Here is a 16,348-nt window from a genome sequence, read left to right as displayed (position 1 = left end):
TCAGCAGCTAAACCAGGAACCACACACTTTGACCGTCCTCGCTGCCTCTCCCCCACTTTGGGTGCACAATGCACCTAAGTGCGGAGACCTGCCAACTTGGTATTTCTTCTCAGCCCCCAAACAGACTCCACTATTTTTTTTTGTGTGAAGAAATAATCCTCCAAATGCCTTTGCAGGACATGACCCTTCTTGCGTGATTAAATGGTGAACCCTGGCTCTGCAAGCAGGGATGCCTGGCAGGACACGCGGGCCCTGCAGCTTGGACGGCTGCTCCTTTTTGGAGGCACCGGGCCAGCTGCCTGCAAACGAGCCGTGGCAGGACTCCCAGAGAAGGGGCTGCCACAAAGGCACATATTGGCCCCGCTTGCTCCTTTCGATCTCTCTCGCTTGTCCTCTGCAAACGGGGTCTGTCTCTTGGACTCGGGGCTACCCTAGCTATTTCCCACACCAGCGATTCTAGGCTCTTCGGTGGTGAAAAGTCCAGAAAAGAGCAGAAAACAAATCTTCCCGCCGGTGCCTGCCAGAACTGGGATCCGTTTGAAAGTCTCTGACTCTCACAGATTAACCGGGCCGCACTTCCCTCCTCCCCCTCATTCTCCTCGATGTTAACAAGCTGTCTGCCCTGGCACCTTATCTGCCTGATAGCAGAAACCCTGGGACCAGAGTACATGCAAAGGGCCAATTACTGCCTGTCTCCAAAAGATGCCCTTCCCACGTTCCCTCTTTGATGCTAAATCAAAACTCAGCTTGAAAGGAGACAAGGCTGCCATCGTGACCTGTCCTGCCCTCTACAGCCAAGGACTAAACCTTAGCCCAGGATTGGCTGGGAGATGACACCAGCTTGCAGGAAACCCAGAGATATTTGGCATTGCCCCTCTAGTCATTCTCATTACAGCTGAACAATGATGGGGGAGGTATCCCGGTAACGAAGAAGCCAGATTGCTTTTGAAGAGACCCTAGAAGACCAGCCTTGGGGAGCTTGCAAATCCCACGGTGATGTTGCCATGCTATATTCACTCATCTCCGTGGGGTCTGGGTCCCTTTTGTATGGTCAGCCATTCATTATTCCAAATGGCAGGTGGAGACCCCTGTAGCCTACTCTTATGCTAGAGACAGGAGACAGTTTGGCCCATTTGGCCAATCCCACAGTCCGCTAAGAGCCTGAGCAAAGAGTGGCTCGGTCTAAAACAAGTGCTTACATGTGCATCCAACAAGAGCGGGCAAGTGCCAGCAGTGCCCAACCCACTGCAGAGATGCCAGCGGTGCCCAACCCAGCCTGCTGGGCTAGGGAAAGGTCACTGGAGAGTTGGAGAAAGAGAAATGATGTTTAAGGCAAGCATGGTTTGGCAGGGGAGGGGTTCAGTGCCTAGTACACTTGGGAGTCTTTTGGCAGCTGCATAGGAAAACAGACTGAGGCCACCTCATCCATCACGCAGTGGTGCTGGAAGGGGTGCGGAGATAAAACTTGGGTTTATCTGATCCATGGCCAAGGAAGGAAGAAGTTCACAAGCCGTGCGTGCCAGCGTGGGCAACTCCTGCTCTTATTGTGTGCTCCCAAGTCAGTGGCTTTCACTGGGATGGAAAGCCACTAACTAGCTCCTACCTTCCTTGTGGCATGTCATGAGCTGAGCATGGCTTCTCTGGCTTGCTCAGCGACGGGCTGCTTCCCGAAGAAGCGCCCATCTAACATTTTACCAGCCCCTCCCTGGAGGATCTGCATACAAAGAGGGATGGCTAACAAGCCGTAGGGGAGCTGTGGCTGTTTTCTAGACCATCCTCTTTCCGCATGCCCAGACCGCCACGTTGCATCTATTACTTTTGTTATGCACCTGCTCGAGGCTGCTCCGAAGTTTCACGGCAAGGAAATGCAACTCTGCCCTTTTCCGTCAAAAGCACCTGACCCACTACTCACTCCCATTTAGCTTAAGAAATGTGCCCCAGTGTCTCGCACCCTAACCAAAATGCCTACCAAAGTAGCAAATCCGTGGGAACTCGGTATCGCTGGCTGATCATCTTGACTAACAAAGCTACTAGGACAACTGTGGATCACGTATGTGGCATTCAGACCGATTCACCAGGGAAAAGGTTCGTGAGACAGGCTGGAATATTATTTCCAAGGGTTTATCCGTCTTAAATCTATCCGTCTATCTGCACAAGCACCGCGAGGCTCTTTGAGCCGAAAGCAGCACCTCATGCACGTTCCGGTCCCAGCTGAACGAGACAGGACAGGTTTTGTCGACGCAAAGGCAGGATGAAAGACAGGAATGGAAACGGACCGTTCTAGCCGGGAAGCGACAGGAGGAAGACGACGCTACGGGAACACTAACACGCCACGGCTAGCGGCACAGCACTGAAGCATGAAGGCACAAGGCAGAAGCAACGGCACGTGGTTCATTCACCTCTGACCCGTGGCCGGGGGCTTTGTGGGAAGGTGTCGGGACATGGTGGTGAGGAACAGAGCAGAAGGACGTGTGCTGCATCACGGGAGTCTCTCCGCCCTCCAGCGGGTCTGAGTCTGGCATGGCTAAAGACACGTTCTCACAGCTCAGTGCCTCCTTGGGGTGCAAAAATCAGGGAGATAAAAAGTATCAGTAGCAGAATAAGGCCGGGACGGTGGGCGACACATCACTCCTAAGCGTGCACACGCTCTCCCCTTTGTGTTCCCACGCCTGCCCCATCCGTGCAATGGAGAACGGAAGAGGGAAGGAAGTGGTGACACACTGATGCCAATTCACGTGGCTAGATGTGACCTCCTGGTGCCAATTCACGTGGCTGGAGCCTACTGGGTGCCTTGTTACCTCTTTCCTAGGCATACAAGCCCACTGTACACAGGCCTGGTCAGAGGTCCTTCCATTCCAGGTCAGAGATACCAACTTCATCCCATTACCCTGTCAGTACCGTGAGGAGCCCTGGTTTATCCATAGTCCTCCTACAGCTTCCAAGGTAATGCCCAATGCAACAGCACTTCAGCCACCCTCTAATAGGTGCCTCTTTCTTTTCCTGGCCAGGTTCACTGCTTAGCAGTGAAGAACTGGGCTCCCCTTACCTTTGTCGCAATGGTGAGGCCAGCATTAGGGGAATCGCTAGGAAAGACTAACGGCTCCACTCCCAGCTATAATGCAGTCGAGCCTGGGAGGTAAGTAAGTCCGAGGATGGCATTTATATCATATCTCCCCTCCTTGGACATCTCTACAGGGTCATCCATACCAGCTCCCAACTGCTTATCCCAAAAGGCAACCAGCTTGGCTTCTTTGGTACTGGAAATAGGACTGTGCCTTCAAGAATGGCATGCAAAACAGCCCAGTGTAAATGCATCTACATACTGGGGAGCCTAGTTGGATGGACACTAAGGTACCACTCCAGCTGGGCATGGCAACCCAGTTGGGAGTCTCCTCCCACTGTAACTGGTGGTGTGTACTGGGGGGGAAGTGCGTTAACTTGCAAATTCTGACCTGACAGCAGACACACCTCCCTTTGGTCCCAGTCGGCACGTGATGCGTGAATACTAAGGCACCGGTACGGACCTAACGCACCTGAGATGCAGATCATGGCAGGAATTCACCTTGGAGACACTGCCAGGTGACTTCAGTGCCGTCCCCGGGGTGATTTAGCAGTAGCGTAATGCACAACGGGGCAAATTTGTTCAGCTGGGATCCCAGTATCGGCTGGTGGATGGCCATGGAAAGGTCTGAGCAGCCCAAGGGTTGCACACATTGTGCCACTATTAGTTACTCACGTCAAAACCCCTACGTGTGACTGGTCGTCTGCTACTTGTTATTCTAAGAAAGTTTCAGTCGCCTCTCCAAGGAGCGATACCCGTGGGACTCTGGGGGCTCATCGTGAGTAATATCAGCAACGTGAACAATCTTGCAAACCGCCCCCAGGGTCCAGTACGTTCGGGGAATATTTACAGATCCCCAAATACTCGCGATTTGTTTGCATACAGAGAAAAGATCTCCCTCACACCCCCAAGAGAAAGTCAACCTGTTCTGCTGTGCTGCACTGGCCGGTGGAAACGTCCATTAAGAGCTACATTCAAAATGCTGGAAGCCCTGTGACTGCCCAACTGAGTCATTTTTCATTTGCCGTAATAGAGTTCGTCATTAAATGCCGTTTCATCCGCATCTCCCCATTGATCTTATGCTAGATTTAGTTTTGATTGTATCGACACAGCCATTCTGCATTTGCTGTTCACACGCCAACACCGTGCGAGACAGACCTCACTTCTCTCCAGCCTTAGTTTGGCTTGTCCTGTTCTTTTCCGGGAGGGTTAATAAGAATCAAAGACTTAACAATCCCGGTTGCATGAGAGCAGGTGAGGTCTCGGCACTGGCCAAGGAAGTTTACATCAGTTGGTACCCGTGGGACTTTGGAGTCTCCCACGACCAAATTGGCATTCAGAGGCTACCTGAAGGGAGTTGGGAGTTAGGATTTGTTCCCAGGGTAGGGGGTCCAATGATGGTTTTTTTGCAAACTGGGGAGCACTCCCCAATGGATTTCAAACTGATATGGGCTCCTTTGAAAACCCTTACCAAGAGGGTAGGACTAAGGAAAACCTGATCTGGATTTCTGTCGCCATAAAGGAAACTCAGCCCATCGCCCTGGTCTCTGCAATGGGGGTGGTTAGGACAAGAGGCCTGGTGTTTCCCAGTGACCCAGCTGGACCAACTCCCCCCCCCGGCAGTGGCCGTTCCTGTTTAAGTGAACTCCAAGGAGCAGAGCAGCCCCCTAGGTCCTTCCTCCAGACTCAAATGGGATCCTTTCTCCGCTGCTGGTTTCTAGCAGAACAGCAGAAGGTGGATGCTCCCCAAGAGAGGGGCGGTGAAACCCCAGGACCGGAGGGTCTGCATGGAGGTAACAGTGCCAAGATACCCTGCCCAGATGGGAAATCTCATAAAGAGATGGGGTCGGAGACCCTGTCTGAGCCACTGCGCTGAATGGTGTCATGCCAACTCTTTGGCTCTGAACGCCTCTGGAGCATTTGCCTGTCATCACGGACGGCTCAGAAGCTCCTGTTCCCCACCGGTAAGAGGAGGAAGAGGCCTTTTTGCATCATTACCAGTGCCTGTTGTTTCACTCGCAGGGGTGACTCCAGCTTCCCGCCCTCCTGGCTCCCGTACGGGGCCCTGCCGTCGGAGGCAGCGGTGCTCCCTCCACCCCCACTGCTGGCCGGGGTGGCAGCTCCGCGGGACATCTCCAGCTCGATCTCGGCGTCCATCTCGGCATCCTCCTTGGCTTCTTTGTTGCTCTCCTCCAGGTGTTTCATGAGCACGGCCACCACCACGTTGACCAGGACGAACTGGGCGATGAGGACGAAGGTGACGAAGTAGACGGGGGAGATGACCGGCAGGTAGCTGAGGCAGTGCTTGTCCTCCCGGGTGCACTCTCGGAGCGTGTCCTGCGATGGGGAAAGAGAGGAAGAGGCTGGACCCAAACAGACCTTGGCTAACGAGCCTTGAAACGGCTCCAAAGCCAGCAAGCAAAGCACGGTGCAAGCTGCAGAAATGTTACTTGGGAAAGAGATTGAGGACTTAGCGGGGAGACCCACCCCTTCGTAGCTTATCATAAGTATATCAGGGGTGTGCAATCATGAACTGGGAGAACTTCTCTTCACCAGGGCACCCCAAGGGAAGATAAGGTCTAATGGTCACAAACTGCTGGAAGACCGTTTTAGACTGGACATAAGGAAAAACTTCTTTACTGTCCAGAGTCTGGAATAGGCTCCCCCCAGAAGTGGTGCAAGCACCTACTCTGGATACCTCGAGTAGGTGGCATCCAGAGTAGATGGATACCACTCACTCTGGAAACACTTGGATGCTTATCTTGCTGGGGTCATCTGTCCCCACTGACTTCCTACGTCTTGGGCAGGGGGCTGGACTTGATGATCTTGCAAGGTCCCTTCTAGCCCTAATGTCTACGAAATCTATGAAATCATGTAAGGCCTAAAGATAGAGACTGGCAGCTCTGCAGAAACACCCTGGTCCAGTGCTGGGTTACGGGGACGTGGCACAGCGGATGCGGTGAGTGAAGATGTCTAGGGGCACAGTCTCCACTGCTCAAGGGGATGGGTGTTGTCTGGTAACAGCATAGGGCTTATGACTCCCACTTGTTTCTGTCCAGCAGCGTGCAGCACGGCAAAGCCCACCAGCTCGGAGAGTTGGGGGAAGTTTTGAGAGATGAACTGTTAATTCACCAAAAGATAAAGTTCTTGGAGGGGGGGAATGGATTGGAAAATTCAGGCTGAATCCAGCCAGAAAACACTAAAACAAAAAAAAATAGAGTTTCATTTCAACATAAGAACAGAAGCAATGCCATGTTGGGTCACACCAACGGTCCCTCTAGTCCAGGGTCCTGTTTCCAACAGTGGCAGAAGCGGGTGCTACAGAGGAGAGCATCCAGCTAGATCTCTCTAGCGTGATCCATCCCCTGCCCTGCACCCACCATTTATTGGGTTAGAGACGCCAGCGGAAACACCTCCAACCACTCTGTTCAATATGTTTAAAAGCAACAAAAAGACTCCAGCAACACCCCCCGAACAAAGGAAATCCCCCAAAGCAAACCCAACCAACCAAAAAAGCCCTACCAAAAACCACGAACCAAACCAAACCAAACACTGCTTCCCCCCAAAACCCAACCAAACAAAAAAGAGACCCCTCCCAACCCCAAACTTTTAATTTAATCTTTAACAAAATGTTTCAAGACAATATTTGTATTTTTCCCTTTGGCCGGTCTTCACGCCTCTGCTGCTCACTTTGTTTCACGCGCGTGGAACCAGCGCGCACGCTCCGGGCAACGAACCCACCTACCTTCATGATGCCGTTCCAGTTGTCTCCAGTCGACACCCGGAAGAGGGTGAGGAAGGCCATGCCGAAGTTGGTGAAGGTGGCGTGGCGGCTCAAGCCCTCGCAGGGATTGTCTTCGCTGCAATCTGTGCACAACAAGGGAAAGCACCACCGTGAAAACAGCTCTGAGCCTGGCCCCCTTGCAGTCAGGCTAGTTCAACAGGGCAGCGCAGCCCCACGAACGGGGTGCTAGACAGGCCCTCAGGAGACCGTTTTGGCCTGCTGAGTGACCTGGGGGCAAGATGCATCTCCTCCTTGAGCCTCAGTTTTTCCAGGTGTAAAATGGGGACAGTGAGGCTGCTTTCTCTTTTACGCTGCTTGGAGACCAATTGATGGAAAGCACTTTACAAGAGCCTGGAATAATAACAGCTAGTATTTAGCATTTTGCAAAAGAGTACTACCGGGGTGGGGGGATGCTGATGGAGGGCAGCGAGGGAGCTTGGATGCTCTGGTTTTGCAAGGTCTACTTGGAAAGCGGGTGATGCTGCTTTAGGGTGAGGTTTCTCCAGCAGGGATGGAGGGTTGTGGCCAGGAACGTGCCCATTGCCAAGCCTCTGTGTTTATCAAGCTTCCTAGGTGTCGCGGCGAGGGGTGCCACAAAGGGGCCTTGCAGGAGGGACGGGGGGCTCTTTCATTCTGCCCCATCATTTCATGTCACACAAAATGTTGTTAGCAATACCGCAGCAGCACCCAGGAGGCCAAGTCAAGGACCAGGTACCCATCATGTTACGTGCTGTACGGAGAAAGGACCAAAAGGACAGAACCTGACCCCAAAAGCATGCCATGTAAGCAGAGAGGGCCTGAGATGCTGCCCTGCACTGTCATCTCATAGCCCACTGGCTTCAGGAGGCCAGGACCCTGGAGGCCAGCCCAAGCTGATCTGCACTGAGGATTTTGCCTTCCTTTGCTCCCAGGGGCAATAGTAACTTTTGCTGCGGACGCTTTCTTCTCCCCAAGCAACTGTCCTAGATAGCACATCCAAAGGATGTGTCGTCGTCTTTGCTGTGAATGTAAGAAGGCTAACTTCATCACGCAGACAAAGCAGGCTGCGTTGGGTACCAGCCGGATCCCGTTCCCCTCCATCCACTTGGCAGCGTGAGCCGGAGACGATGCTTCAAGCTATGTGGACGCGAGTCAAAACGTATAAACTGGCTCTCCATCATCGGCGGCTACCGGGCTTCTCAACACACACTTTCCCTCCTTACTGCTCCACAATATGCTTTGTCTATTATCCCCTCAATTGTGGTTCATTATCCTGATTTTTTTTATTGTTTTTACAGAGCACATTTCCCAGAAGGGACCATTTCACTGGAATAAAGCGAGCGCCTTTATACTGTTTCCCCCACCATTTAATACCCTAATGAATGGAAATTGCAAACACAATATGTCCCTCCTTCCGTAAAACACAGGCTCGTTACATTTTCATTAGGACAGGCAGCAATCCTTCTTGCTGTGTTTCATTATTAGTCATTTCTGAAGCACATACAAAAAAAGCCCCAAACCCAAAAAACCCCAACCGGCCAAGAGGCACAGGGAGGGAGCTGGAGTGACTTGCAGCTGCCACGGACGAGAAAATAAAATATTTCCCAATAAAAGTCAGGAAGGGGAAGTGGGCTGCTGTCTGGCTGGAGTTTTGGGTGCTGGCCACAGCTGGGATTGAGGCTTTTCCCAATCTCTAACCACATGCAGCAATTCCTGATTGCACGGGGTTGCCAAAAGTAGTGCGAGCGCGCACAGAGCAAGGAATCGGAGCAGCAGAAGGTGCCTGTGCGAGGGCTTCGCACGGCACGGGGGGGTTGGTTTGGAGGCTGAGTGTGAATAAGACAAAAACAAAGAGGCAGACGGATTTCCTTTCAGGAGGCTGGGTTTTTGGCGACTAAAAACAATCCGTTTTGGGTGGAAGGAAACAATTTTGTTCCGGGCATTTTTTAATAAAAGCGAAGGGGCAGCTGTGGCAGCATCGCTCCTCGGAGACCTCATTGGGTGTGTGGGAGCTCAGGTTCAAATCCATCGGCTGCCCGGCTCAGAGCAGGGATGCAAATCATCATTTTCCAGGTCCCTCGACAGTGCCCGAACCATGGAGAGAGGCGGGATTTTGAAGTGGCACGTCCTTATGTTGAAGCACAGCAGTGGGGTGTCTTTTGCCCAAAGAAGGGTGGGTATTACAGCCGCCAGGGAACCACAATCTACCTTTTCAGTGCTGCCCACAGCAGAGCGAGCTGCTCAAGTATGAATATCATAGTGCAGATGCACAATTGCAAAGGCAGCTAAGGCAAGCTAGCCTAGTGATTCAAGCACTGAACTGGAACCAAGGTCTAGGTTCTGCCCCATGCTCTATACAGTCGGGGGCAAATCGCTTCCCTCAGTGTTCCCATCTGTAAAATGGGGATATAGCAACATTTCTTTTGCCTATCTAGGCTGGAAAGGACTGGCTCTTGCTACATGTGTGTACAGCATCTGGTGGCTAGGAGCTCCGGGTTTTTCCCGGGGTGAGGTTCCTTGGCTCCTCTGAAGATGAGGGTTTGATCAACACCCAGGGGTGTATACAGAGCTGCAGCAAACAGCGCAGTGGCTCCTTCTCCATTAAAGAGCCCGCTACAAATTAAGCAGGTTGTGAAACATATGATACGAATAATCCAGGTTCGACCACAAGAGTATAGTTCCCTGGTGTGAACGATCATGTTTCCCCTGGAAACTAGTTATGACTAGAGTCAGGAGTCAAAAACCTGGGAGCTTTTCCCAGCAGTGGCAGTGATTGTGGGGTCACCTTGGGCAAGCTACTTCCCCCTTGCCTTAGTTTCCCTATCTGTAAGAACAGGGGTATGCAGAGCGAGGCTGCAGGGATCGACCATGGCAATCTAGGGATGCAAAGCCTCGCAGGGCTGTAGACAACTCTTGCTGCTGCTTTTGGAGTCACGGGCATTGCACAACTTCCAGAAGCTCTTGTTATTTCTTATAAATCCTGCAGCCCGGCTGAGCTTTTCAGTCCCGGCCTTCGCCGGGGGTGCAACTCATTAAAACCCATCTGAAGACGATTAGCCTCTCCCCTGCACTCTGTCAGCTGCAAAAGGAGCCGCTCTGCAGAAGCTTTGTTATCCAATACCAAGCACAGCCCTGACCCAGAGCTTCAAAGGCTTTCGGAGCAGCGTGTGTGGGAATGCGGAGCCACAGCTGTGAGACCCCCCCGGGACAGTCTGTCCCTGGGCCTTCCAAATAGCAAATGTGATGGTGCAGTAGACGGGGCCATGGGAGAGTCCGTGGTTATGATCTGCTGGGGGCTCGGGCATGCCTGATAGCGTGTCAACAATGCCCCTGGATGGGTGGTTCCTGCAGGGACTGGAGCAGGTCACAGGCCTCTGAGAGCACGGAGCTAGAACATATGGCTCTGTGGGTGCAAAGCCACTAATCACCAGTGGTGAAATACTGGAACGGGTTACCTGGAGAGGTGGTGCAATCTCCATCCTTGGAGGTTTTTAAGACCCAGCTAGACAAAGCCTTGGCTGGGATGATGTAGTCGGGGCTGGGCCTGCTTTGAGCTGGTATTTGGACTAGATGTGACCTCCTGAGGTCCTTTCCAACCCCAATTTCCTATGATTCTGTGCACCGTGCTGTCCTGCCCCGGCTCAGGGGTGACGGGAGGATAGTGGGGGTGCAAGGGGGGCAGTGTCCTGGATTTCATGGTCACCCTACTCATGAGCACCAGACATGAGAAGGGAGCCAAGAAGCCACACTGTGTGCGAGCATATGTTACACTGAGTTTGGCTAGAAATGGTTGGTGCAAAGTCATCTGCTTGGAAGTGGGATATTCCCTCCTTCAACAGCCAGGCCCTGGGAGCAGGGCAGGACCATGCCAGGCTGAGTTTGTCTCCAGTATGACCTGCCCTTCCTCCAGCAGCCATACACACTACCATGTCCCTGGGTAATACATCAGGGATGCCTGGCCAGCCAGTTACTGCTCAAGTATTCAGATTGGGGGAAGTGGTTTTCAACAACAATCACATGGACAAGACTCGGGTGATCCTTCCAACACTGTCTATGGACAATTGACTGAGTGATCCTTCCAACCCTAACTCTCTACGATTCTGAAAACTTTTTTTTGGAGGAGGAACTGAGCCAAGGGAAAGGAAATAACGAAGTGGGGTGGAAGATCAGAAGAGCCAAAGGTGTACGGTGGAGTCACTCCAATATCAGCCTGACCCTTACGCAACTCTGCAGACTCACGTGTTGCGTCTTAAGCAGCAAACTTCCGGCCTAGGGAACATATCCCTGCTCATATTTAGACAGTAAATAGTTTCTTTGTGACTGGATATGGTGTCAAACCTGCGTGTGTGCACATCAGAAAGGGTCTGTACTATATCCTCATGTGTCATCTGTGACCCTGAGATCAAGCAAAAAGCTTTAATCTTCAGAGCTAGAGAGTGTCAATGGGGGGAAAAAAAAACGGGCCCGAGGCAAGAGACAGAAAAGAAAGGAAACCAACAGGTACAGGGAAATATCGACTGGATGAAAAAAAGCGGTGTCAGGCACATTACTCACCAAGCTTTCCAAACAACTCCACTCCCAGGGCAGCATAGATAAAAAACAGGAGCATAAAAAGTAGGCCAAGGTTCCCTACCTACATAAGAAGAAAGCAGAAGAAGGGTCAGCCACATTGACATCACAAGTGTCATTGCTCCATTACATTTTACATACAAGCAAAAAGACATCAGTCAATATATAACCGGGGGGAGGGGAGATGGGGAAACATGGGCAATGGTCAATGTTGGCCAACTGAAGCCTTCCTGGCACTTTCCCCCTTGCATGTCTAAGCCACTTTTGGCATCTGTATGTGGCCCCTTGAGTTCTGCTTACACCTGGTGCTGCTGTGGCCGACCATGGTCTTCACTTCAGTAGGACTTTAGCTGCATGACAGAGCTCCCTCTTTCTTCCTCAAGCCCAGACCCTGAATCACTGCTTACGTTCACCCCTTCCCAGGCTTGGGGTTTACTGGTAACCCGTATAAAATGGAAACATCTGTCTGTGTTTCCTACCTGAACTAGTCTCCAAGACCTCATGTGTCTTAGCTCTCTCCAGCCTCACCAGAACCACGTGCAAGCAAGACTCAGCCGCAGTCACCCTGACCCTCAATGCACGTGGCATTGGTAAAAGACAGTTTCACTCCTCCCAGGCTGTTGTTTCAGCTGCTTCTCTGCGCTCCGCGGGTTGGCTATACTCTTCCCTTTTAAAAGCGATGACTTCCATCTACATTGCAGCGCTAAACAAAAGCCATTGTTTTACCTGGCATTGATCTAAGGTGCATCTGCTTCTTTCCCAGACCCGAATAATGGCATTTTGTGCCCAAGAACTTGCTCAACATCTCTGCCAACCATAGAGCTGGTGCAATAAAAGACGTTACCAAACACACCTCACCCCCCCACTACGCCTATTATTAGTAATGCATTGACAAAGCGCTGCAAAGTGTGCTAGGTGCCGTACAACAGACAAAGAGGTCGTGACGATGCCAAAAATATAGAGCTTATTAATAACAAGAAGGCTACAGACGACCACGCAGAGGCCAGAATAACTCAGACCCAAGGCTTTTAAAACACGTCAAGCAGCAGATGCTGCTCTCTGATTCACACAGAAGAGATGAAGGCTGAAGTAATTACAGCTAACTGGCTAGACTTAACTATAAATTCTTGCCAAGTTGTGGAAATAACTTCTTTTACCTTTTTTCTTCTGCTTCATAAGCTTTTTTGCCTATACAATTGTAATAGAGATATAGCAGGTCAAGTGCTGGTACTTAATATGGCAGCCGGAGGTGAAATGGTATCATCGGAGAACATAAATTTAAAGGGCGTTAATTAAAATTTAGGAAAGTAGGCCAGAAAATGGAAGCAATCTGTAACAGATCTCTTCAGTTCGTGGAGGGCTTCGTTCCCTTGCTAAATGACCACAAAGAACTGCAAATAGTTCAGGGCATGCCATCTATTTTAAATAGAATTGTGATCAACAGAACCACCCCCCCCATCCTCCTAATTTTAACAAAGAAGACATATTAGGTATTTGTCTTACATTAAAGAGGTTGATGCATTCAAATGGTAATACAATTTGCAGGGCCAGACACAGGCATGGGTGAATCAGGCGGCCCAAACAGAACGGGGGCCCAAAAGTGGTAATTTTTTCCTGTTGTCCAATTATTATTATCATTATTTCGGGTGAAGGTGGGGCTTGATACTAAAAGTTTGCCCAGGGCTGCCAGGAATTTAGGTATGGCACATAATTTGAAACATAAATCTTTAAGGTGCACGAATCAAAATGTTGTACGGTCTGAAGAACTCAATGCCTTGATTCCAAGTAATTGCCAATTAGAATGACGAGTTATGCATATGAAGCAGTTCTGCTGTCCTCATCACGGAAACCGTAGGGTGCAATCAGGCACTATTTCAGGGGCGCGCATAACTGTTCTTTGCTATTGCATTAAAAATTATATCCTGCTGGACACGGGTCAGTACAAGGAGATAAAATGTCTTCAAGGAGATAAAATGTCTTCAAAGCGTATGATGCATTGTTAAAAGAAGGACAGAAGCATTCACAAATGTACAGCGAATTGACACGGAGTCCCCCTTGCAGCTTCCAGGTGGACATTTCTGCAGAGGGTGGATGGAAAGAGCGTGGAGCTGTGGGATACAGGGCAAGGCACCACATTTCCAAGCAACCCATAGAAAGCACCCTGTGAAAGTATGAAGAGGAGCCAAGTTGGAAGAGTGCAGTGTATATGCCCATGTCTTGCCCAAATGGGGTGGCACAGGATGCCTTGAAACAAAGCTGCTGGGAATTTTTCCAAGTTGCAAGGTGCCACTAAAAGAGTTTGCAAATTTTCCCACGTTGCAAGGTGCCGTGGCTTCTCATCGAACACTAAGAAGAGACGCACAGTCCATATCCTAGTTGGCCATTTCAAATCTTTGCCAGAAGCATGAGTTACTTTCTCCCTGGGATGCGTCATCATTGCCAGGAACTGGAATTAATCTGTGCCGCCCGGCAGGAGATGTACAAAATGCCATATTTTGGTTTGCTCCCAGAATTCAAAATTGCGGTTGCCTGCCAGTCGGGTTAAATAAGTGCCCCATTCACTCTGCCTGGGGGAGACCGCTGAGAAAGCCAGAAAGAAAAAGAAATATGTCGCTGAGACAGTGAATGACCTCAATGGACTCTTAATCTTGAAAAGCTGGTTGTAGCAGTGCTGAAGCGGAGGAGGTTCAGGGCTGAGGCTGGAGATGCTCAAACCTTGGACCCTTTCTAAGAGGAAACTATCATTCCTGTCCAGCCAAAATCAAGTGAGAGAGACTCTGGCCTGTCCAAAGAGTTCAGCCTAAAACAACAACGTGGATTTTATGATCGAGAGACCCTATAGCGCTGCAGGCAAGAGGCAGCAGCAGCAGCAGCTTTGAAATGACTCGTAAGCTTAAGATTCTGCCTCGATTTGGACGGTTCATTAAGGCAGGATTAAAGCAGCGCTGCTAAAATCCCGAAGAGACTCGAAGAACTGCAGAGTTTGCCACCCGTGGATTTACGTTCTGGTCTGAACGTGCGGTCGTTCTGTATGTCGAAGTGTCAGAGTTTGGCTATGAATAGCAAGGTCATTTTGAAGTCAATCAACGCTCTTTGACAATTACTGGTAAGTAACGGGTCTAAATGCCTTATTCCCGCTTGAAAATTATTCGGTTGAATTGAAGTGAGACTGGCTACAAAACACGGATTGGCAGCAAATAAGGATCTGTGTTTAAGGCTCTGTGATTCCATGTTGGTGCCAGTCACCAGCCTGGACTCGCATCGAGCTAGGAGGAAAATCTGGCTTTGTAACAAGATTGCGGTCAGACCTCGAATGAACCGAACTGAACTGAATTATTACCGCTTGCAAACTGTCAGGGTCCCATGCTGAGTTCAGTTTCTGCTGCTTTAGATACTGCCATCTAACCAGCTTTATTTCATTTTCTGCAATTTCTGATTTGCTTTCTGAGCTACTTTGGGCTAATAAAATCATATAATAAATCTCCCCTTTGTACTTTAGCTGAGCAACCTCGATCTCAAGAACGGCAAGAAACCTAGCAGAGGTAACTGCTTTATTGTGTTATGTAACCGAAGTGTGTTTTATCGCTTCTCCTTCTCAAGAAGGTCACAGGCAGGGTTGCTGAATAGTCCTGGCCCGATCTTGGTACTCAGCCCTGTCTAGCGCATGCAGGTCTATAGCTTCAGCAACGTGTTCATTAAAAAATGAGTTGACGATGATCCTTGCAAACACTGGAACGGCAGCTTGGAGACTCTTGCCATAAATGAATGCCGGTGCGATGCTCCGAGTCTGATAGTTTACGCTTGCTGGTTTATGAGGCTCAAAGATAATGTGAGTGGATATTAAGCCATCAGAAATAATCATCGGCTCTGGCTCCAGTAGCTCATGAACACCCAGTGTGAACGAGAGGAGAGACGAGGAAAAATAGCTGGACTCCAGCTGCGACCTTTCAGGAAAAGCTGCTTGCCGGGACTGCAGAGCCCTCTTGATGCGCTGGCACGGAGCGGGCTGAGGACAGCCCGTCGCCGGCCATGCACCCCGGTGTCTCCTCCCAGGTTGCTGCGTTTGAGGCGATGGTGAGGTGCTAAGCAGGGGTATGCAACCTGCTCCTGGAAAAAAAAGGGGCTGTGCAGCTCCCTGCTTCTGCAGAGGCGGGAGGACGAGATGGGCGGCACGTTGCAATCGCTGCGCTGGGGAGGGACCGTGGACGTTGGCCAGGGCAGCCGCGCAGCGTTGAAGGCAGGCGGCGTGTGGGGCCTTTTGCTCCCTGTAACAACATGTACCCATTCTTAATCCCCTCGCTGGGAGGTCATCTGTGTCCACAAAGCACTTGGAGATCTAGGGAGGCTGTCAAGGGCTGAGGATGAATCACTGCTGTGGTAGGGTGACCGGGGCAGCTAGGAGCCTGGCCAGGCGCTCCGGGCAAGCGGGGCCGGAGATGCCTGCCTCCTCCCCAGAAGGAAGAGACATGGGTGCTCCAGGGGATCGTGTAACAACAGCCAGCAATCATCCCACTGGCAGCCGGCGGCTGAGGCCGGGCGGTTCTGCTCCAGCAGGCTTGGCCAGCTCCGCAGATGATGCTTTCCTCAGGCAGACGCATCCCTGAACCATGCTGGGGCTGCTGGAACCGGGTCTAGAAAGCAACAAATAACCCGCCCGTCCACCCCTGGGGCAGCCGGCGTGCGATCCGTCAGCCCCGCGGCTCCCATGTCAGCAGAGGTCACGTCTTGCTGGGGAGCAGCCGGCAGGGCTGTTGGGGAGGGAAAGGATGCAAAACTTGCATATGGCAGGAAAGATGGTGCAGCCTGAGATCTCTCCTGGACCTTTCCTGGACAAGCCTGGGGGCAGTGGGCATGGAGGATGCTGCCCCCAGGCTTGTCCGGCCCCATAGGTAGGTGTGGGAAGCAGGGGGCTGCTGCAGAGACCCCATTTCCAGGCAGCCAGGTCAGGCTCAAGC

The 16,348-nt window shown here is 51.2% G+C and overlaps 1 protein-coding gene across 1 annotated transcript in view; it reads right to left on the bottom strand.

Annotated features, from left to right (window-relative positions):
* Positions 1 to 16,348, bottom strand: part of CACNA1H (calcium voltage-gated channel subunit alpha1 H) — a 400,429-nt gene that overhangs the window by 8,334 nt on the left and 375,747 nt on the right. Inside the window, exons 30-33 of the mRNA XM_025204646.1 lie at positions 11,379 to 11,457; positions 6,807 to 6,928; positions 5,060 to 5,398; positions 2,400 to 2,555 (exon numbers count right to left, since the gene is read on the bottom strand). Of these exons, the coding sequence (XP_025060431.1) occupies positions 2,400 to 2,555; positions 5,060 to 5,398; positions 6,807 to 6,928; positions 11,379 to 11,457 (696 nt within the window). The remainder of the gene's footprint in view (positions 1 to 2,399; positions 2,556 to 5,059; positions 5,399 to 6,806; positions 6,929 to 11,378; positions 11,458 to 16,348) is intronic.

Source organism: Alligator sinensis, unplaced genomic scaffold (assembly GCF_000455745.1).
Source record: "Alligator sinensis unplaced genomic scaffold, ASM45574v1 scaffold1283_1, whole genome shotgun sequence".
In the NCBI taxonomy this organism is placed as follows: Eukaryota; Metazoa; Chordata; order Crocodylia; family Alligatoridae; genus Alligator; species Alligator sinensis.
Note: the sequence above shows the minus strand (reverse complement) of the source record. Positions and strands in the feature narration are given on the sequence as shown.